Source organism: Ptychodera flava, chromosome 19 (genome assembly GCF_041260155.1).
Source record: "Ptychodera flava strain L36383 chromosome 19, AS_Pfla_20210202, whole genome shotgun sequence".
Lineage (NCBI taxonomy): Eukaryota > Metazoa > Hemichordata > Enteropneusta > Ptychoderidae > Ptychodera > Ptychodera flava.
The window spans coordinates 27,138,495-27,163,473 of record NC_091946.1 but is presented as its reverse complement, the minus strand read 5'-3'; the positions used below and the strand labels follow the sequence as shown (position 1 = coordinate 27,163,473).

The window sequence follows — 24,979 nt, the reverse complement described above, 5'->3', positions numbered from 1 at the left end:
GCACTATGTTAGTACTTTATGCATTTGACCACACCTTATACTATACGACCATGCTGACCACAACCAGACAGCACATGCCTTGCACTATGTCAGTACTTTATGCATTTGACCACACCTTATACTATACGACCATGCTGACCACGACCACACAGCACATGCCCCGCACTATGTCAGTACTTTAAGCATTTGACCACACCTTATACTATACGACCATGCTGACCACGACCACACTGCACATGCTTTGCACTATGTTAGTACTTTATGCATGTGACCACACCTTATACTATACGACCATGCTGACCACGACCACACAGCACATGCCTTGCTGTATGTCTGCACCTAATGGATTTGACCACACTTTATACTAGACGACCATGCTGACCACGACCACACAGCACATGCCTTGCACTATGTTAGTACTTTATGCGTTTGACCACACCTTATACTATACGACCATGCTGACCACGACCACACAGTATATGCCTTGCACTATGTTAGTACTATATGCATTTGACCACACCTTATACTATACGACCATGCTGACCACGACCAAACAGCACATGCCTTGCTGTATGTCAGTACTTTATGCATTTGACCACACCTTATACTGTACGACCATGCTGACCACGACCACACAACACATGCCTTCCTCTATGTCAGTACTTTATGCATTTGACCACACCTTATACTATACGACCATGCCGACCACGACCACACAGCACATGCCTTGCACTATGTCAGTACTTTTATGCATTTGACTACACCTTATACTATACGACCATGCCGACCACGACCAACTAAAGAGTGTGTATGAACATCATCAGGTCGGCATTAGTCCACTTGGTTCTCATGTACTACGTCTCTTGTACGTGGATCGTGATGAGATACTGAGTGAGCTGTCATTAATACGTGTGAATCATCACCATCAGCTACTGTATTCCCCTACACTAGGGGTGTACTTATCGTTAGGCAATTTGTACATGCATTCTGCAGACAATCGTGTGAGCATAACCAAGGGTATGAGAGTTTATTCCTATCCAGGCGGAAGGTGTTTCAAAGCACACTGTACATGCACCCTGCCAAATCTCGTACGAGTATTCATAATGGTACGAGAGTTCACATCTAGCTTGGTGGCGTGTGTTTATAGCATTCGTGACCCTAACCTCGTAGGAGCAATCACGAAAGTACGAGGCATGCACCTTGCCACACCTCGTACGAGCATTCATAGATGTACGAGAATTCACATGTAATCTATCTCGTACGAGCATTCATAGATGTACGAGAATTCACATGTACTTTAGCAGCGTGTGTTTACCCAATTCGTGACCGTTAGCATGAGACCATTACCGGTCGTAGGGCAGCATGAATAAGGGACAGGCAATGGCGCTGACGTCACTTCCCCTCGTCAATCACGTAACGTACCCGGGGCAAATATAACTGAGGTCACTCAGCTGATATTTCGTCGGTCTAGAGGTTGGAATCCCACACACCCAAGTAAGTTGTATTCCTTCCCACTGGTTGCTCTGTTGTAGCTTCAACAGTTTTAAGCTCATGGCGGTTTATAGTTTTCGATCTTCTGCGCTTTCGTCGTGCTTTGGTCCCGGTTTTTTTCTCATATTGTTTCAAATGTTCGGTATATGGTATGGTATTTGGTATCGTGCGTCCAGGGGACTTGTATGCTCTGTCAGACAGCAACTGTTTTACATGTAAATGTAAGAATAGTTTGCGTTCACTCATGTGGGTCGGGACTATTGGTTTTGATCTTATTGATCTATGAGTGTTGAGGGGAAACGGAAAAATAGGATTCTGAAATATCAAGAATGCCAAAATTACTTTCAATGCATGCCCTCACCTATAGCTAGCAATTTCTGCTGCACTTTTCGTTCTCACCTAAAAATTGTCCAGTACATCATACGAAAGCACAGAAGTTCACCTGTTAAATTTGTCCCTTCTGTTAGCCTATGGCGGTACAACATTCGCAAGCATATTATTTCGATGAGCACCATGCTAAAAACAAACAACAAGCTTCTGTTTTACACAGCACTCCACACTTCGCGGGTTTGTTAAAAATTTGAGTAGTTTTCGAAATACACAAAGGCGATGTGTGCGTTGCTTTGTAAGCTACGTTTTCACAATTCAAAGAGGCGCGATTGTTTTAATCTATGATTATTTTTAATCAATCGATCTAAAAATGAATGGAAAATTTATGTGCTAGATGTAACAGTATTTGCCAGTAATGGAGAACAGTCTCCAATGTATTGACCGTCGACAAAATAACCTTAGTCTTCCCATCACTGCCAGACACTGGTGAACCATCGCGTCTTTACGTGGGCGTATTTTGTTGGGGTTTTTATACCCTGCTGTCGTCTATCCAGTGGATTCTGTGAAATGGTTTTGGCTCATGTGAATTTTGTAGGGTTCACAAGTTCCACAAGTTTCATTGGTCGACTATACTGGTAATTAGTGGCCGTATCTGTCTTGTGGCAGGCCCGCATAGTCCATAAATAAACTCGTGTATGGGTTGCCGTATACGTGTTTGTGAATAGTAGTGGTCGCAAAGGTTGACCGTGTGCTGCGGCATTTTGTAATACTGACGTGTTTTGTAATAACTTACGCAAAATGTAATAGGGGGTATCAGCATTTAGTAATAACGGACGCATTTTGTAATAACGTCTGCAGTATTTTGTAATAAACCAGTCTACGCGTTTTGTAACAAGGGTATCAGCATTTTGTAATAAAAAATTGTCTACGCAAAATGTAACAAGGGTATCAGTATTTTGTAATAATTCGCACTTTGTAATACACCCGTGGCCACTTTAGTGTTGATTAAGCCTGTCTGTTGCAAGCAGAAATTCTGTCTGTATAAACGAAACAAAGTGGTGATCGGTGTAATAAATGTAAGGTTCACTATCGGCACCCCACTGTTAGGATTGAGATAACGTTCTACTAAAATGTCTCGCCTGCCCAATTCAAATCGATCACAACTACGGCGCGCCAAATGTTTCAAAAATATTTATCGTCATAGAGTAAAAATAAACTGTCAAATTTTCTTTCTAAATAAAGTCTTAAACCTATATGAATAATAAAGAAAAAGGTTCTTTCGTCCATATCATTGCATTTTATTAATGTACTTTTTCATAAAAATAACATTCCTTTGAAAATATGTGTCACTTAATATTTGAATGTGTCTGTACAGATAAAGATGACGTGCAACCGTCTTTCTCGATTGAAATAAAAATTCGATGGAATTACGGAAGAAAATAAACGAGAAAAGTATTATTGCGAAAAAGGGGAGAATGTTATGTAATACATAATTGTAAAATACTCTTTAAACCTTAATGAGAAGATAAACTGTTCGCAAAAATTTGGAAATACCACACTCCCATACTTTATATTGACGTACATACACGTGTATTTGATATAAAGGTGCAATGAATGCTGATTATAAGGGAAAAAAGCAAAAAAAAAAAATCAAGCACACACACAAAAAATATTGAAATGCTTAAAAACAAAAATGAAATGCTTAAAACAAAAACAAAAATAGTACTTTCACTACTACAAAAAACAAAGCGAACAACCATTAGGTCTGACATAAAAAAGAAAGAGAGTCACAACTGGAAAGTCGACCCTTGAGGCTGAAAAGAAACCAAAACGAGGTCAGTTTGAAAAAAAAAACCAAAACGAGGTTACAAAAAAAGAGGTTCAAAAAAAAAAACCAGTAGAAAAAAAGAGGCCCGTTCGGGAAAATAAAACAGAGTGGGACACCCCACGGAAAAACCTAACATGTTCTCAACGTCATGATGTTAGAGTTTAGTGCCAGAGGGTTATTTTGGATCATCACAGTCGGATGTTGGACAAGATATTTTGGGTATTTCAGCAATAACTCTCAGCTTCTCAGTCTCTCAGTCTTCAATATCATCTCATGGACGTCCAAGTTACACGTCCCATTCTATATTAAACAGTTACAAGTGGACAAAAAATTCGTGGTGGTTCGTCGGCTGCCAGCGGTCCCCTCGCTCATGGCGTGCCTCAATGTACACTTGAGGTGGTAAGCCTGCGGCCGGCGCTAGTTCAGTACACGCCGGCGACCAGCGATCCCCTCGCTGTACAGTGTAGGGCTGCCTCTCCCAAACCATAGACAGTCTGTGCCCAAACCATGGAGTCCTCCCCCAACAAAACGATGGCTAGACGCTATATAGCCCACAGTTACGTGTGTGATTCGATACATCATGTACATAGCGGCCGCCGTGTGGGTATGCATAGTAAAATTGCATACCACGCAGCGGTCGCTACGTATCGAACCACACGTAACCGTGTTTTTAGACTCAAAACGGAGTGTGGCAAAGGCAAAAAGACTCAGGCTAAAACACTCCGTTCAGAATCGAGGCAACGTTTTCAGTAGTACATGTAGAACGCGAACACGCCCGACTCGACACTGAACAAGCAGCCGCTAGTTCTCTGAATACTGTCTGTACCTTTGGGTGTCAGGGCTGTGAGCACGGTCCATCCACATTTTGTGGAGGGACCGTGTTGCTATGAAGGGACATGGGTTGTACGTCTCGCCCCTGATCTGAACTGTGGACTGTCTCAAATTGGCTCAGTTAACTTGACTCTCTGGAACTATTCACTGTTAATCTGGAGGTTCTTTAGGTGATATTGCCCACTTCGCTTTATCAAGTACGGTTTCAAGTAGCCCTGCGTACAGGTCTGTGTGTTCCCGGCGTGATACGGCCTCCACCATAACGCCGGGAACACACAGACCTGTACGCAGGGTTAGGTTTCAAGTAGCTCTGCTTGGCAGAGCCCAGCCAAACAGAGCTAGGATTCAATATGTCAAAGTTATTACTGAAATGCTCAATTAATATTCGTCAAACATTTGAGTATGTGGTGATCGGAATCCCAGCTGTTTAGGATTCATCGATCGAAGGAAACGTGAACCATGAGTTTTTTGAATAAATTAATTGTAATTTCGCGCGTTTGGTTTTGTGTGTCGTGTGCTCGTTTTGTTTTTTTTTTTTTTTTTTTCGGTTTTTTTTTTGCTGTGGGGAGTGCTCATTTTTTCTTTCCACAGGCCCACGCGTTTTTTTGTATTTGCTGTTGTCCATGGCATTTTTTATTTTTTTATTTTTATTTTATTTTTTATTTTTTTTTTTTTTAGTAGATGATGTCCACTTTTGTCTAGAGCCATCACTGCCGAACTTTTTCTCTGATTTCCTCTCTTTACTTTCAAAGAGGCTGGTGGTTCACATTATATTTTTGATTATCTACAATACGTACTGCTTTTTAATTTTCTTAAGTACATAAATAATTTTATGTATGCATGGCTTTTTTGTCTAATTCTTGTATAATGATATTATGTTTGTGGTTCACATTTTAATTTTTTGTAATATTTTTTCCGAAAAGACACCTGGCACTGGGTTTTAGTGATTTTCTTGTGATTTTTGTAAAACATCTTATACTTTTTTTGTAAAATCAGCACTAATTGCACCTTTTACGCGAACTATTATACGTGTATGTACGTCGATAAGTGTGGATGTATGAATTTTTCAAATCGTTGAAAATTGTTTATTTCCTAATTACGCTTTAAAGAATATTCTCAAGTTAAAATGAAGTATTGAATGACATTTCTGTCTTTTGTTTTTTAATTATACTTTTCTTACTTATTTCCTTCCTACTATGACACCGAATTTTTATTTCAATTGAGAAAGACAGTTTATTTTTGCACTGAATCAATAAATATTTTTGAAACATTTGGCGCGTCGTATCACAACACTGCACTGTATACACGCTGTAAGTCTGCACTTCAACAATGAACATCAATAACAACGGTCGCGAATATCATAGGGGCAAATCCTTCAGTGAGGACGTAGCAAGCTTGATTGTTCAAAATATAAGAGATTGTAGTGGCAATCCGGCACCTAGCGAGGTATCACGAGGAGCTTACAAAGAAACAAGCAAGCGTTTTAAGATAAGCGTGGAGGGAGCCAGAAAAGTTTGGAGGAGATGTACATGTATCAGGACAAGTTCCCTTCAACCAGGATGAGAAAAGTGTCGTTCATATGGTTACACATATGTGAATACATGTACATGTAAAATGCTACCCCGACTGTACTTTACTCTTACCTTTTCTCTCGTACCAAGTGAAAGTGGAGTACGTTTATTCACAGTTTGTAGGAAAGAAACATGGCTTAGTGCAAGTGAATGTGTATTTCGAAAATTTTGCAGTCAAGACGGGCGATGTCTGTAATTTAATCGCTAACATTTTCAAATTGGCATTTTCTCAATTCCCGCGTCTGAACAGAGTCTGAACACGACACTTGCGATACACGCTGTAGTATCGTTGGTATTCATTCACTGCAATATTGAAATCGGCACAAAATGTGTGATGTTTTCTAACACTGACTACAGTTGAAACACATGAATTTTAGCAGATACTGAGTACTGATAGGGCAAATGCTGTGGTCAACGTCATTTGTATACAGTGTATTTTATAATCACTCCGTAATTTCAGGCTAATCGGCGTGTCCACTGGGTACCGATAGTAGGATCATTATCACCACTGATACAGGGTAAAGTAACCGTTTTATCACCCTTCTGCAGACAGAATTTCTGCTTGTACCAGACAGGCTTGATCAACACTAAAGTGGCCACGGGTGTAACAGTTAACGCATTTTGTAATAATTTTAAAAACGTTTCCCAGTTTTATAACATTAACAGATATTTTATTGACTTTGGAATGGTATTACAAAGTGTGTGTTTACTCGGTAAGTAAGTACAAAAAATTGATCGATCCCTGACTTTAATTTCAAGTTAGAAAGACTTAATTTTAGATAGCTGTCAATCAATTTTTTTACAAACTAATCATCTGAGGCAGGTAACTACTAGATTTCGACTGGTTTATTATCATATTATTGAGAGAATCATTGGTATACATACTCAGTTGATTTATTAAATAGAGGATAACGACATTGTTTCTGATGTATTGCAGACAACCAGTAATCTACAGGTTCATACTCAGATAAAATAAAATATAATGACATAAAATAAATTATTATACATCTGCCTTCGCAAACAATAATATCGAGCTCCCGTAAAAACGGGCACGTAACGGGCATGCGATAACCCCTATACTTTCATATTTGATGATAAACATTGCGTCATTGAATGGCTTACATGGAGGAAACCCCTAGCGCGACGTCTGTCACCGGCAGGCACCTCCATGTTGTGAGCGAAACTCCATACTGTACTTTGAAAATAACTTCTGATAAAAGAAACGAAGGTAAATGTATTACGATTGTTTGAAGGTGAAAAATATTATGAGGTAATAACGAAAGTGTTCACCAAGACGGCACTGTACAGATATGGCACGACATCGCTGCTCGGCTCGTGCTCGAAAATAGGTCAGAATAATCTGATGTTTTAGTGATTTGATTTGTTTAGTTACTAAAGCGGAAGTATATCTGACCTGTTGAGTATGTATGTATGTATGTATGTATGTATGTATGTATGTATGTATGTATGTATGTATGTATGTATGTTACTATGTATGTATGTATGTATGTATGTATGTATGTATGTATGTATGTATGTATGTATGTGTGTATGTATGTATGTATGTATAAGTGTGTCTTACTGCCTGTCTGTCTGTCTGTCTGTCTGTCTGTCTGTCTGTCTGTCTGTATGTATGTATGTATGTATGTATGTATGTATGTATGTATGTTTATACCACTCCAGGTCATGTGACCTATTGTTCTTGCCATCCATTTATCCCTGAAAACACGACTGGCACCTATTGTTCTTATGCAAAATAAGTAATCAGTCATACTTTTATTCATATGTAAATAAGTAATCACCACACTTTAATGAAAGAAAATCATTATCATATCAATAAAAGTGTAGTGATTACTTATTTAAATATGAAAAAAAGTATGACTGATTACTAATTTGCAAGAGAACAATAGGTCAAGTCAAGATGTCTAAAGCATTCACACACATTCAATAACAAAATGAAGACAATTTGTTCAACTGATATGTTATAGCATCACATTTTATAATTCAATTTTAACTTTCTTTGGACCATGCTCAATGTAAGAAATAAGCAACATGATTTGTTGATGAAGACTGTCCATCTTTAGATTCGGCGTCTTCTTGGGTTGGACCAATCTTGTCTGCTTTGTTACATTGTTTTGTCGTAACTTGAGAAACTGATTTACTTACAGATTCCTCTGATTTATCACTAGATGGAGGTGGTAGTAATATATTCGACACATGCTTTCGTTGTGCAGTAGACATACATTTGAGGCGCGTAAACCGTCATCTGATCTGTGACCTGTTTGTTCTTTGATAAGCTGCTCATCGAATCCCTGATGGTACAGAGATGTTGCCGCATTCACCTGAAATTATCAAACGCAAGACATATGTGACAAATATCATGGAAATAAGTACAGCCTTTTTGTAACGTTAGTGGAATAGTTGAAAGAAATTCTGTGATACTGCCGCACACACAACAAATTGTTTTGGTCAATGAATTCAATTTTATAACTTTACAGAATTCGTTTGTGTATAAATATTTTAGTAAAAGAATAAATTACCTTGCCAGAATATCCACTGTGCTGGCAGTCTGGCCAAGCCATCTTGCACATTTGCTTTGTGTAAAGACGTATATTTTCTGGCAGGAGAACTTGATTATCCCTTGGCAAGGGTCATCGATAGTACAATCCCGTCCGGTGTTATCATCGCCAAGTACTTTTTTATAAGTTGAAGTACACATCGTGGATTTTATGCGCTCCGTAGTAGCGGCTGCTCTTATAGGGCAGTTTGCCCGTGTAAAATCCACTTTGGTTGTTTTTACATGGCCGTCCATGGAACTCTAGGAAGTCTCTTGGGTCATCAGATCAGACAAGTTGACAAGGTCCATCTTGACCAGTCGAAAACACGAAAATGGTATTGAAAGCCTGATGCATCCACGAGGCAATCACATGCATCTACAGATTGAATTCCTTCTCGCTAGCCAATAGCCAACAAGATAGAGTATGGCAAGCCATTTTATTTAACCAATCAGACTAAAATAGCTTCTTCTACACAGGTGCACTATACCACTCTGTAGCCCTTATTCAAATGCAGATTTGCAGTTGACCAGAGCCCTTGTCCTACTTGTTTGGGATAGGTCATTCACCCAAACTCGCATGCCAGGTGCATAATGACCTCTATGAACCTTTCGACGTACAATGGGTCACTCCATTCCATTGTGTATATTCAAATCAAAAGTAGACGATTTATTGACAGTAATTTTCAAATTTTAGAGAAGATTGGCCTGTTTATCGTGGTATAAGTCGTTAATCGCACCTCGTAGGTGAGCTGTTACAGTTGTAATCACCACACTTATGGTCAGGAACTTGTAAACATCACTCGGCCTTCGGCCTCGTGATGTTTACAAGTTCCTGACCATAAGTGTGGTGATTACAACTGTAACAGCACACCTACTCGTGCAATTAACTATACATGTATGTATGTATGTATGTATGTATGTATGTATGTATGTATGTATGTATGTATGTATGTATGTATGTATGTATGTATGCATGCATGTATGTATGCATGCATGCATGCATGCATGTATGTATGTATGTATGTATGTATGTATGTATGTATGTATGTATGTATGTATGTATGTATGTATGTATGTATGTATGTATGTGTGTATGTGTGTACGTATGTAGGCCTCTGTATGTATCTCTGCATCTATGTTGGTAGCGAGGTAGGTAGGGAGGAAAGAGTGCCTGAGTATGCCTGTTTATCTATCTGTCTGTCTGTCTGTCTGTCTGTCTGTCTGTCTATCTTTCTGTGGCTGTTATCATTTAATAGTAATGGCAGATATTTGGTAGATATAACCCTAAGGATAGCGAGTCAAATTTAGCTTAATCATAATATTGCAGGGCAGCTTATTCTAGCTCGTTGGCTAGACAAATTTTTACCATTGGAGAAAACACAACCATGTCTCAGTAGATATGAAGTGTCACCTTTTACATACAAGGAAAAGTGGCAGGTCTGTCGATAGAGCTTCATTTCGTCCTTGTATATTAAAATAAATTATCGTTCAGTATTTTAATTGGCTGCTTCACATCAGTGTTTATTAGTCCCCCGGACGAAGTCTGAGGGGACTTATGGTTTCTGTCTGTCCGTCCGTCCGTCCGTCCACGAAGATATCTCAGACATGTCTGGGCCAATTTCTTTCAAACTTGGTATAAGAATAAAGCGCTATGGCATACATATGCACGTTCATTGTTTTGGGTGTGGTATGCATAATTAGTGCTAATTTGCATAATTAGTGATTTTTGAAAATAGAGCTCTGTTGTTTTAAGAGATAGCACCAAATTTGACGAAACTTTGTACAAATGTCGGTCACACACAGGTCTAATAGCACATAAAGACATTTGTCAGTATTGTGTCAATTAATTGCTAATTTGCGTAAATTATGAATTTTCATAATTCCACTTATATTTCGAAAAATACTGACTCAAATTTAATGAAACTTCTTACAGATGTATACATACCAAAGCTGTTACTTTCTGCAAAGGCATTTAGCAGGATTATGTCAATAAATAGCTAATTTGCATATTTGATGATTTTTTTATAATTAGGTTACAAAGTCAAGAAATACCAATTAAAATTCAATGAAACATGGTAGAGATGCTGATATACCAGAGCTGTAACAGTATGCAATGATAGTTAGCAGGATCATGTCATTTACTTGCTAATTTGCATATTTTATGAATCTTTGTAATTAAGGAAATATGTCTAGAAATACGACAGCAAATTTGATAAAACTTGGTATAGATGTTGATCTCAAAGTGTTGTAATAGCTAACAAAGACATTCAGCAGTCTCTTGTCAATTAATCGCTAATTTGCATATTTAATGAACTTTCCTAATTAGTGTGCTGTGTCCAGTAATATTGCACCAAATTTGATGAAACTCGGTACAGGTGTTGATCTCAAAGTGTTGTAGTAGCATGCAAAAACATTAATCATATCATGTCAATTAATTGTGTATTGCATATTTAATGAATTTTCATAATTAGGCTGATACGTCAAGAAATAATTCTTCAGATTTGTTGAAACTTGGTATAGATGTTGAGCTTATCTTGCTTTAACTGTGTATAAGTACATTTATCAGTATAATGTTAATTAATTGCTAATTTGCATATTTCATGACTTTTCCTTATTAGTGTTATACGTCCAGAAATCCTGCATCAAATTCTATGAAACATCGTACAGATATTGATCTTCCAGTAGCGTAAAACTGAATAGTGACATCCTGTTGATGAATTATTTATTGACTTATTTAATGACCTTTTGTGATTAGGGTGGCACCCCAGATTTGCTGAATAGGGAAAAAATGTTTGTAATGAGAGATCTATATTCTGAATGACTGCACTAAATTTGATGACACTTGTTACAGATGTTGATCATGCAAAGATTTAGCAATCAAGAAAGGCATTTTAATTTTAGCAGTATCAATAGCTAATTATAGGAAATCTCTTCTTTGCTGAACATGAGGACATTTTTGGTTCACATCTGGTGTTCTGACTTTTTATGTCAAGAGCCATTACTCAGACATGCCTAGACCAGTTTCTTGCATAAATTTGAATTTTGACATTTAAAAAGCCAGAGCATGGCATACCTAATTCTGTCAAACTTGGTAAAAAGGACATAACCCTATGCCACTACTTATCTACAATCCAATCAAATAAGGGCATCATTCACAGACAGGGCTTTGGTACCCGCATTCCTTGTTTCATGCACATCATATCGACTTCAATTTTTAGTCACTTCCAGTGACAAATTCCCAATTACAAGGGGGACTATGTCATTGTCAATGATTTGTTTCAGTATATTTTGATAAATATCAGCTGACAGCATTGACATATTAACGTGCCCTCCTCTTATTACCGTAAATAATCGACAATCAACTTTAGAGAAACACATATCATACGTATAGAAGTTGCCTAAAATACTGCAACCTTTCGTACATTTATTTTCCACTTTAATCGGCCGTTTTATGTCAAATTCACTTTTTCTAACAAAATGTCATGAAATCGCGCTTCATATATGTGAAAATGTTACTAGTGAGAGCATGTCTTCAGCTAGCGGTAATCCGATTATGAAGAGCATTATCAATGAGAAAGCAGTTTCCTGTCACAAAAGTGCATCTCGGCCTCAATTTTGACGTGCAATATAAATTTAAAGAATATACTCGGCTGTGCGTGGTAATTTTGTTAAAAATATCCAGTTGCTCTTTATAGAAAAGGTGTACGAAACGTCTTGTGATAAACTGCGCAGAGTTAGAACAGTGCTATGAGCAATCGCGTATACTTGATCAGTTTTATAAAACGTAAATCTGTAGAGTTGCCAATCATGATCGACAGCTAATATGGAGAGACAGTTTGACCTTGTTTTCCCACGTAAGCTGATGTCTTGAATGAAATAAAGAGTCTGAAAAAGTAAATGTGACTGATGTACCTATATCAATTTGAAGCGCCATACTGACATGTGGATTTATTTGCCCAGAAGCGATCCATTTCTGGTTTACAAGTAAAAAGATACATATAGAAATAAATTTCAGCTACACGTACTTGAAAGTAAAATACACTAAGGGGTGACCTTGTTGTCATGACTGGGCAATATGGGTTGAAAAAATGTTTCAGGGAAAGAGCAGAGTCGTAACCTTAATGTAGTTTCAGCTGCCTGACATTTGGTTTCACAAAAAGTTAAACTGACTTAAAGATCCATTAGCTGTAACTTTTGGTCATTTTTTTATTCTGTTTGTTCTGTGTATCATCTGCAGTTTCTGGTTTGAATCCTCGAACCATGGAGAAATTCCTAATATTTAGCTCATAAATATACCCTCTATGAGTATAATCTGCATTTTTATTGTTTAAATTTTGTATTCAGGTCCGGACTAGAATACATTTATCAACAATAACAATGGTCATTTCACATATACAGGCTGTGTTGGCAAGCAGGACACCGGGCATTGTTCATGATGATCGGATTATAGTAAAATTCTGTAGTTGATACATTGAAACAGAGTAGTGAAAAATTAGTCAAAAGTTACAGCTAATGTCCCTTTAACAAATTGTCCGAACAACGCCTGCTGAGGTTGATTTGGTAGAAGTACGTAATCACTTGTTCTGAACCGTTCGTAACAGTGTTGAAAGTTGAATTGACCCTTGAAATAAGGAAACCAACGCCAGTGGACGATTATTCTACTAACAATTACACTCATAGTTGTTGGCCTAATACTGGGAATCAGTTGAAAACAGACCCCTTCATCTGACGCTATTATGATAACCTAGTACTGGCAGTGAGATATAATCTCGACATCATTATATGCTGTTACATTTTTACGTATTCATAAAACCACAAAGCATTTTGAAATACCTACAATATCAGCAGATGTTTATAATTATTACAAAATGCGTTAACTAATGTTACAAAACGCGTTTTATTACAAAACGCTGATACCCTTATTACAAATCGCGTAAACAATATTTTATTACAAAATGCTGATACCCTTATTACAAAATGCTGATACCCTTATTACATTTTGCGTAAGTTATTACAAAATGCGTCATATTACAAAATGCCGCAGTACAGACCGCCATTAGGTCCACTTACTGGTTCTTGAGATGTGGGTCAAAGGGTAGGATGAAGTATACATTTTGTTGAAGAGGATTTGGTGCCATCATTATCTATCAACAATGTTATTGTCAAGCTGGATTTGCATGGAGAATCGTCAAATGAACACCATGGACGTCTCCGTTGTATGGTTGCAATGACCTCTGACAATGGGCCTTCAACTTGTAACCGACTGTAGCTTTGCTTTCTCTTGCGACAGCGTTTCTCAAACTGCCGCAAGCTGAAATGTGAATGTTTCCATTGATAAACCAGCAGCGGCTCCGTCTCTGTAAAACGTGGGGACTGTCTTATTCAGAGAAGGTCAAAAATCTAAATCCGCACGTTCATGTTCGCACTCAGGGCCTCCACCACTGAGGACCGCAAGACTTTTTGAGCGGAAAATGCACAAACTACTGTTAGACCAGCATGTTTTACCCTCTATATTTATGACATAAAAGTCATGACATCACTCTATTATGATTTCCCAGCCTCTGGCATCCCTCGCCATGTTAATTAGCCAAGGCCACTTAGAGAAAATTCTTTGTTTGCTGTCCTTGGATTTTTGAAAACCTACCAGTCAGCCAGCAAAACAAACGAACACAGGAAAAAGCACAACATACAGCAATCGCATAAACTTTGACTTTCCATTGGTCACAAGTATAAAAATCTCAACTAATACATTTACAATGCAGTGTTTCTTGTGCTCTGCAATGAGCACGTTGTGAAAACAATGCTTGGAAACACAAGTTATACTTGTATTAGTACAACAAGCATACTTATAGTTAGGTGACTATGAGTCTGAACAAAAAATCCATAATACGAGTAAACACTATACCAGTGCGACAGTAATCAACTGGTTGTGTTACTAAGATAGTTTGTCTCTGACGTAGGTTTATGCACTAGGTGATCATAGGCACCTACAAGCAAAACTATCGATTAAGATAACAAGGTCTCAATTATGAATACAAAGCATATTTGCGACAAATGCAAAAAAGATGCTAATTACGTACAGGGCTCGAAATTAACTTTTTACACTGGTAGTCCACTCGGGCAACCATTTTCTGAAGTTGGTAGCCCAGTTACAATGGCTGGTAGTCCATGAATATTTTAGTTTAGGGACACTGTACTCGTCCGAGTATAAGCCCCGGTTCAGCAACACAAAATAGCAGTAAAACTAGGGGCTTCAACTCCAGAAACCCCATGTTATGTGTCTCGAACGCTTAATTTATGCTAATTTATGTACATTTTAACACTTTCTATCACTTTCAATCGGCTTATATATCCAAAGAATTTGTAACTTGAGTAAAAACAGGAAAAAATATTCTCATGATCTTTATGAACTGGCATGCCTTGTTACACCAGAGTCTCTCTATACAGAACGTAATACATTGATACTGATCGACAACCATAGATAAAAGACAGCGAAACTCAGCCAAGCTTAACTGACACAGTGTTTTATAGTACTATTTCAAATCAAACTGATTACACAATCTCTTGATATTGAAGTGACAGTTTTGTGAAATTTCAGCATCAAAATCCCAAAACTTGACACAAGTACGTCTTGTATGCTGCCGATCAACAGCATAGGTGAACTGGCATGCAAAGACTGCACACGGAAAAGCAACTCAACATTCTAACGCTCTGCATCTTGTGAAAACAACAACATAGCTGTGAAAATTGTAATAGTCAGCCCCCAAAAAATAACTCTTCACAGATGAAAGGATAATTGCTTCAAACAAATGAAACTGCATGTTGACTGCATTTAGCTCGTCCGAAAGTGACGGACATCGCACGCCAAGTATTTCATGTCCCAGGCTTTGGTTGTCCGTGTGGGCTACCATTTCATGGACTTTGGTAGCCCAAGGGAAAAGTTGGTAGTCTGTGGACGCGGGACTACCGCTAATTTCGAGCCCTGACGTATTACGAGGATGTTTACGAAGTTTGGACGAAAACAAGAATATATTTAAATTATATTAAGAATGATAAAGGTAGTCAACACCTAATGAAGGAACGTGAGAATTTCCCGTGGTAGATTTGCAACGTGTCACAGTGACATATGAATATTAATTGTGACAGGTAACTTTAAGATCGAGACCTGCATTGATGTTTACCATTGGACGTATAATTTTATCTTTAATTCATATCTCACGCATGATCAAAGCCACGCCTTAAAGATAATGTTTAAAATCCCGTGCTAAAATAATACGATTGAGGGAATACATAGGACAAGACAGAAAAATACAACGGACAGGGAAGGAGGACAGAACAACCAAAGAGAAGTCCAAGGCATTTGCACAGAGAAGTTGGGCGATGGCACCTGTCAAGCTTGTCTGCCGAGAAATAAAGTCTATGTACTACAAACGAACTCTGAACATCTCTTGTAGTCATTTGAAGATTCCCAGTTACTCTCAGCAGGCCAAGACGAGTCCATGAGTAAAACCAGGCCAATATGAGGTAATGAGATAATACGAGAAAAACGAATAGTAATAGCTGTTTTGACAACCTGTACACTTATGAATTTCAAAGTTTGGGTAGAACAAAAAGTGTTCTTTAAACCTGAAATTTTTCAAATATTAAACCGCAAAAGTTGCTGAGTATAACAGAGTAAGTAGTTGTCACTCAGAAAACAAATGCTAAACATCTTGCTAAAAGTTGAAACTACTGTCCCTTTCATACAATTACAATTTTTGTAGTTAGAAGAGTGGGTGGCTGAACAAATCAACAGCCTTGAGTGTAAATCAAGTGTCAAACAAATACAAGACCAGAGCACTGTTCCTGTTGAGTTAAATGCATCATTAGCTGTAACTTTTGGCTATTTACTCTGAATTCTGGGTATCGACTTGTTTGTTAGCCTACTTCCAATAGCGCTGATCGCGATGTCATATCTGTTATTAAATATTGCTGCAAATTTTGTTGTTGCACGTGCGGATGTTGTTGCTGCTTGAAGTCTGAGCCATAAATTCATATGAATTAGTGTGACTTTTAACATTAGCAGGTTTTATTTCCATAGTTCTTGCGGAAAATGCGAACAAATATTTATTTTTGCATATCAATGAAAGAAAAATGACGTTCAGTGATCAGCGCTATTGCATACTAAAATGTCTAATATTTTGCATGTCAAGACAGCCAATGCCTAGTGGCCATTGCTGTATTTGATAACAACTTCAACTGCGTACGATTTGGAGAATTCAACAACGAACATTCCACAGTACTGCTTGCCCCGGTGCAGATCAAATATCGTGATCAATTGCGGATCGCTGAAAAGCTGATGGAAATTCAGTCCCCCTCCTTATTGAAGCCAAACAAGTCAAGAATTGTTTTCGATCCGTCTTTTATGGAGACCAAAATAATTTCACGCCTTTCCACAGACATGAAAACTTTGAGGGGGAAATCAACTTTTGAAACGGTCGATCGATCGTACGGTACACTAGTCCGGTACAACGGGAGGTGCAAATGTACACTTTATGTACAGCGGCTGATGTACCCTTTTACGATAGGTAGTCTGATTTGTATTGAAACGACTGAACGACATCCGCGTTTTTTGCGACATTTAAGTAAACTGCTGCGTGATGAGACTCTGAATGTGTTATTGCGGACAAAGGAAAGGATCAATGCGCCGTATTTTCGAGCAGACGATCTGTGTTTGTTTTTCAGATTTCGGCCAAAAACCTACCCGCACGTGGACGGCAAACAAAGAATTTATTTTACGGTGCCCAATCTGTTTTTAAAACACCCAGACTATGAGATATGATGTACACTAATTACATATACAGACCCATTCGAAGTTATCAAAATAGATTAATAATTGTAAAAATAACACGATTTTGCATTGAAAAATGCCAAGTCGAGTAAACAAAACCAAATATTAAAGAAATGTTATTTTTGATTTGAAATTAATATAGATATAAATATTAGAACTGGTTGCCTTCATCGTTGACTGAAGTCGATTCATGTTCAAACGTTGACAGGGTTTTAACAACACTGAACGAGCGTTGGAACTGAGCAGTGATGGCTACAAAACAGGTAGGTTGTAGAAAGTGTATCATATAAAGGAAATCTTTGTGACGTGCTACGTCAACAGGTACACTTCTGTTTTGTGCTGCTTTTCTACTGTTTGAAGTTGAAAGATGTTGTGAGGTAACCCAATGTTCTCGAATGGATACAGAGTTTGCGTCAGCGATTCGTTAGGTCTCATGAAGGAAGCATAATTCAAAAAGTATGCAGTCAAAACGATAGCATGAACTTGTCGTTCTTCCAAGATTTGGGTAATTTTTTCGGAGTTTCCGGCTCTGTCAACAATTTGCAGGATTCTTGATTTATATTTCAGTTCTCTTTCGAATCGTACGAACGAATCATTTTTAAAGCAGAACGCCAGCCGATACTTTTAAACAATTGTCACTCTGCAGTTTCCAAACTTTGACCAGCCATCTCTTTCGATTGCAAGATGTAACGGTGTCTCTCCGGGTCAGCTTACGGATAAACTATTGTATCTTGGGAGGACGGTCAAAAATGGGTCAAAAACCGACAAAACAAAAAAGGCCGCAAGGCAGAAAATGTAATACAGCAGATTGAAATAATATCCATATGAAGGGCAGCCAATAAGAAAAGTGTAAAACTGGAAAGAGTAGTACGCATGCTACGAAAAATGTGAATAAAGATACTTTGTCGAATTTGGAATGTGAAAGAAAAAGTATATAGTACGTGTCTGCATCCTGTCTACCCCTCCCAGGATACTATGGTTTGTCCCTTGGCATTGATGGAAAACACATTGTGCCTTTAACAACATTTATTGATAGTTTGAACATTTTGACTACAGAAACAGAACCTTTTGCCACCTAATGTTCAGCCAGTATAGATTATAGTCATTATGGAATTTTAACATGAGTTATTTAAATATGGTGTGCAGCTGGCGGGATGTACCACATACAATAATTCACAATACATGTAAAACCCGAGTCGCATGCAAGACTATCGTCTCCCCATTGGTATCAGGTTTTCTTCAGAAGTTTACCTTGAGACGTATTTCGTGATAATCGAACAACCTTGTAGACCATGTCGTGCGTGTTTCTTTTGCGTAGGCGTCAGGTCGTTTGCAAGACAAAGTGGCGATTGTTTTCGGTGGCACGTACGGAATAGGAGAGGGCATTGTCAAGGTGTTGCAGAGAGAGGGCGCCAAAGTAGTGATGACGGGAAGGAAAGAAGACAAAGGCAAGTAACTTGTTTTGATGAAAGCATTGCTTCTTGAAACAAACAAATAATGGAAAAAGTCTTTTAAGAGAGACAATATCTTGTAACTTTTACTTGCATTTGTTCGGTCGAAAAGTGTTTACAGGTATATGCTATCCGAAACAGACCGTTATATAACATTTTGATACACCGAGCCCATTAAGGTGACACACAATTTAAATCCTCAATCCTGTTTTCTAGGAGCCGAAGCTGAAAAGAATATGCTAGGTGCGATCTACATGCAGGCAGACATCGCCGACCTCCAAAGTTGTAACCGTGTCGCCAAGGAAACGCATGAACGTTTTGGGGTGATCAACATCATAGTTTGCAACGCCGGTAAGGGAGGTTTAAGTTCAAATTTGTTTCCTCGTGTAATGTTTATGCCACATGTTATCTTATGACAGACGACGCGGCAATGCTTGTCACTATGTATGTAAAGACCGTCCAATCAGGCTGTCCATATGTTAAAAAGGTGAACACTGAAAAATTGACCTGAATGACTCGTTACTAGTTCCACAGAACCTAGGATCTATGCTAGTTCACAATAACTTTTGATTATTTTGAGAAATAAGCTCATAAAAGTAAAGCACCAATTGAAAATTACAGGGTAAGACAGTACAATATAGAAATAACATTCGACGCGCGGAGTCTGTTATTTCCATTATATTACCAACGAACCTCAAAAACCGTCAAAATTTACGAAAATTTCCCACGCGAACGACAACGGGGCCCCAGAACTTGTCAGTGAGTAGTGCGCGCGCTGCAAAAATTTTGCAAATCCGGAGATTTTTCAAAGAAAAGTGTCTAAACTTGGCACACAAGTGTTCCATTTTATTTTGTGATTGATTATGATCTTTGTCGAATTACAATGTACGTTTTAGCTGAAAAGTTACACGATTGTTGCGTATTTGTTGTTGGCCACATGGTTCAGCTCGACCATGCAATTAAAATGCGACGGGCAGGGCATGGTAATATAATTTAGGGTTAAAACACTCACCCTAGAAATTTCAAGACTGTTCTATAAACAGTCTTTTCCGTAAAATACTGATAAAGGCGTGCTGATATTAATACTAATGCTTACAACAGCTACAGAGCGAATATTCAACGTTCAGATAAAACTCAGGTAAATGTCGACCACAATAAACGTTTCTTGCTTTCATACATCATTATATCATTCTCGACAAAATATTGGAAATTTTCTCTTTTCCACCGATGCCTATTGACGTTGTGATAAGCAACATCGACACTATGCATGAAAACACCCATAAGTGAGAGTAACATTAAAGGGAAACAGTCGTCGGAATTGTGCCTGTGCGAGTTTCTTGTTTACAAAAAAAATAGTATTTCGTGCACGATACCTAGATGCATCTCATCATCATAGTGACAAACATGTTTTAACTTTTATCAATCAATATCGTACCTAGGATACAGTGTTTACATTGGTCGTATGGGTCCCACACGACCTTTGAGCGCAGTTCCGACGACTGTATCCATTTAAACTTTAAATAGTACAATTATCACCGAGTCACCACACTTCCAAAACTCGCAAATCAGGAAAAAGGCTACTGTATAAAATGACGTAATTTGACCGTTACTGTCGCCAGATCAGCATCATTCAGACAGAGTTACGGTTGCATGGCCCTCGAAACTGAAAGATATATGTTTGTTGCTCAAGAAAATTTTACCATTCTCTTGTAGAATCCAGAATATATATCAGAGATCACCGTGAAACCTCAGTACTAGAGAAACAAATTAGCTAAAAACAAGATTGGAACTAATTTGGGATAATTGGATGGTGAAGTAATGTCGATTTAATCTAGAAATGTAATCTCATATGCTTTTCTTTTTACATTACACACTTGTTTGTATGAGTACTTTGTATTATTGCAACGTTCAACTATCTGGCACCTAACTCTTTTGAGAAATTTAAAAAAAATATAAAAATCCAATTATCCCAAATTAGTTCCAATCGTGTTTAAACATAACCGACGTTTGAAATTCAAAATAGCTATTCTTCGTATGTTAACTCAACGAGAAAAAATTCAATTATCGGATTAAACGAAACTACTAAGATTGTCAAACCTTCATTTACTCCACAAATTTCAAAATTAGTGTAAACTTCAGGCATACCATCAAAGAATTTTGAATGTTTGAGTGTCTGAATATCTGTCCCTGAGGTGCATTCTTGAAAACAACACAAAGCTGTATTATATCCTTCCCTTTAATGTGTAGCATGCTAGCAGGGTACGCTTACCCATTCCGGACACCTGGTACCACCACTAACTATCAGTGGTTCAGGATGGTCCTACTTAAATTTGTAAATCTCAAATGTCCCATGGACCTGGTAATGTATTACCTTGAATGAAAATGATTATTGGAACAGTTTAATGTCATATTCACAGACAGCCTTGTATGACCAAGGTGTACGAGAGGACTCTATGAAACCCGATGTTCAATAACGAAAGATGTAGCGACTAACGTAAATTTTCTTCTCTCGCAGGGATCTATCCATCGATGAAGGTTGAAAATCTGACAGAAGACCACATAACATCAGTGATTGATGTGAACCTAAAGGGAACCATAATCGCAACCAAGGCTTGTCTACCATACTTGAAAGGTAATTTAGACATTTCGTTAATGAACTGCTTCTCTTCAAATCCACGTGTTTTAAGTAGAATGTGCCTCCGGGACAGATATTCGGACTCAAATCTTTTCAATGCTTTTCTGGTCTACCGCTTGTGGTGGTTCATTTTGAAGCTCTTGGAGTAAGGAAAATTTTCACCGTCTTAGTTGTGCGAAATCGAAAATTCTATTTTTCCTCAGAGTTAACACCGGGTTGACGGCCATTTTGAATTTCAAATATCGCTAATTGTTACCAGGTAATTTATTTCTATAGCACAAAACTTTGCACACTTAACCTCTAACTTTTATTCTTAATTTGATAAGAGAACTATTGAAAGTTTCATTGAGCAAAGTTTGAGCAATGTTTAAATCTTTCACTTTCGAGGCACATACTACTATCAGGACATTCTAACTCCTGCACAGTAAGTGAGGCTACCCACAATTCCCCTTGATTTGTTCACTCAGACATTTTTTGCTAAAGGCTTTTTCAATTTTATCAGTTTCTTAACAATTTTAAACTTACAATTTAAGTTCAGGATTATTTGTTAAATCTATGTTCCAAAATTATTGATTATGTTTAAAATTCAAGAGTAAATTGAATGAGAAGTCAATGTTTGGAGGTGCTAAAAATTGCACACTTGTCAAGATAAAGTTATCAGCAACTAAGATGGTCTCATCATACCACCTGTCAGACATGCAAATTTCCTTTGTTACGAATATTAAAAAAATCAATACCCTTTCTTTTCCCAACACAGATGCAACTTATTCCCGTTGTTTCCTTGAAAATATTGTGTATGGCTGTCAAAAATCTATGTCGACAAAATTACAAAATTGCTATCTCCTCCGCGGAAAAGGGGTTGATCTTCTCATTATTCACAGTGAGAAATCAGAAAATTATGATGATCAGTACTATGTTGCCAGAATTTTGAAATACTGACAGAGTTGTTCTGTGTACAGAAAAAATTTGCTTCAGTTCAGTGGATGATCTCCGTGTATACGCATCATGGAGAATTGTGGGTAGCCTCACTTTACTGTATCCTGCGTTCATCTGACGACAGGAAAACATTGTTGAGACGTTATATATCAGTGTATGAATGCGAGAAATCTGAGATACTTACCATTGAATTTTCACATTTGATCAATATCTGATGAACAGAATGTGCAAAGGCGAATGGCGGAGCACGCGTGATTTTCATATCATCAATAACTGGTGAACACACAGGATGCCCCTCTATAGGAGTCTATGCAGCCACTAAGGCCGGACAGCTAGGTTTCATGCGGTAGGCCAGCCGTGTATTTCCATTCTGTACAACGTAAATTTTTCAACTTTGTCGCAATATAATGTACAAAAAAGGAGAAAAAAATCGAGTATTTATTTTATTTTGAAGTTTTTTAAGTACTGTACAAAAATTACTCTGTTCTATGCATAGGTAATAACAACTTATTTGGCCTGTGAACGTTCCTATGGCTTATTGTACACATGGTTTCGTAAAAGTTGCTTTGTCAAGAAACCATGAAAGCAGCCTATACATCGTCACTGCTCGTGAGATATCAATTCGCGACTTTGAACATTTATTCAACACATACATGTACCATACCACGGTTCCTCCACAAAAGACCGTGACCATACCTTTCCAAGAAACTGGTCTAACTGGAATGTATCATTCACTCGTTAGGACGGCTGCAGTGGAACTGGCCAAAGACCGCATAACAGTGAACGCTGTGCTCCCTGGGAACGTCCCCACGGACAGTCTATTAGCATTGTTGAAGTCACCAAAAATGAGCGATGGGGACTGCCGTGACAGTTGTGTAGCGGCAGTTCCATTGGGACGGTAAGGGCAACGTATAGCTCAGCGATACGTTATATTACGTCAATATATCACGTGATGCTGATTAGGTAAAACCCGGTTTTTCTTATGGACCACGGTAAAAACAAGCCCATGTGTCAAAAAGCGCACAGAAATACGTGTATTTCCATTACGCGTTTGCACACCTGGATTCGTACCATTACCTCGTACGTGAGCGTACTGAGTTTGTAGTACGCCGCGTGTCCTTTTCATTCCGGAGTAGAACCAGAGATGTCAGATGAAACTGCTGGTATATAACTAATAGACGTAACGATTGAAAATATCAAAAATTGAAGGTGAACATAAAATAGACTTTTCCGCATCCTCATAATATATCCTGTGTATTGTGTTTGTTACCACCGATCAAAGAAGTCATTTCAACGCTAACAGAAAATTTGTCGTTCCGCGACCGGGTATTCATGGAGCGGGCGGGTTTCCGTTCGTTTAGAATGTAATTATGTTCACAAGCGCACATCCCACGATTCCTAAGAATGGTTTATCTTTGTTTCAGATTGGGTACACCAGAAGACATCGGCAATGCTGTATCTTTCCTGGCATCTGATGAAGCCAACTACATCACCGGGCAGACCATTGTTGTTGACGGTGGACAAACGCTGGTCGAGTTTTAGTCAACACTAATGTCAGATCGATAGAGTCTTGTTCACTGACTTGCCTTCTATATTTAATCGCCTTAGATACATACTCAGGATTCTTGTCCGTTCATGTGCCCTTCGCCTAAAAATGAGAATTCGAACACAAAAAAGACATCATTTTCCAGTCTTATCCATGTCACAAGGGTAACGATGAAGGCTCGTCCATTTTGACGTCAGTTGTAGTGATATATTGCAATCAGCTGACTGGACCATAAATAAAATTGCATGCGTCTATCATGATTAGTAACAACTTCTTGAAATTGTAATTGGTTAAAAAAATATTTGTAAAAATCCGCATTATTGCATTTGATGTTTCAGATATTATCCATGTCTCTTGAACCATTGATGAGATCGAACTGTAAATATTTATGCACTATCATATTATACCAGTACTAAATATAGCTAGCGATCTGATTGGATCAGACATGAAAATAACCGCGCTATATTCGCTACTATCATACCAGTACTAAGCGATCTGATTGGTTCAGAAGTGAAAATAACCGCGCTATATTCGCGATAGGGCACGAATGGAACAGATCTATAACAAGCTCTCAACTATAGACAGCTCTTTTTTGACTTTTCATGCCAGAAATTTCAATATACTGTTATGATCATCGGATGCAGTATCAATAAATCACCTCTTCAACGTATACCACTCAGTTTAGACCAGTTCCTTCCACATATGCACTCGCTCGTGCACACACACACACACACCACACACACACCACACACACACATTATATATATATATATATATATATATATATATATATATATATATATATATATATATATATATATATATATAACACCTATATCCTGGTCATGAGGGCTATAGCGCCCGTCTATTACCCCGAGGGGCCGTGTGTTACCAGAAACACATCGCTATACCCGAAGGCCGTAGGCCGAGGGGTATAGCGATGTGTTTCTGGTAACACACGGCCACGAGGGGT

The 24,979-nt window shown here is 38.1% G+C and overlaps 1 protein-coding gene across 2 annotated transcripts; it reads left to right on the top strand.

Annotated features, from left to right (window-relative positions):
• The first annotated feature begins 1,155 nt into the window (after positions 1–1,155).
• LOC139119121 (3-oxoacyl-[acyl-carrier-protein] reductase FabG-like) lies at positions 1,156–24,676 on the top strand. 2 transcript variants are annotated; one of them, XM_070682765.1, is made up of 8 exons: positions 1,156–1,494; positions 17,581–17,701; positions 18,757–18,886; positions 19,106–19,240; positions 21,405–21,521; positions 22,683–22,806; positions 23,203–23,358; positions 23,885–24,676. In XM_070682765.1, the coding sequence occupies exons 2-8, from the start codon at positions 17,687–17,689 to the stop codon at positions 24,000–24,002; spliced, it is 795 nt and encodes a 264-aa protein (XP_070538866.1). In that variant the 5' UTR covers positions 1,156–1,494; positions 17,581–17,686; the 3' UTR covers positions 24,003–24,676. The 2 variants fall into 2 exon arrangements, with proteins under 2 accessions (XP_070538866.1, XP_070538867.1); XM_070682766.1 differs by having other exon boundaries at positions 1,415–1,494; positions 17,647–17,701.
• The last annotated feature ends 303 nt before the right edge of the window (positions 24,677–24,979 follow it).

Coding starts and splice junctions, on each gene's coding strand:
- LOC139119121 (XM_070682765.1), top strand. Junction 19,241..21,404: donor CATCATAGTTTGCAACGCCG/GTAAGGGAGGTT, acceptor CTTCTCTCGCAG/GGATCTATCCATCGATGAAG. Junction 22,807..23,202: donor GGACAGCTAGGTTTCATGCG/GTAGGCCAGCCG, acceptor TTCACTCGTTAG/GACGGCTGCAGTGGAACTGG.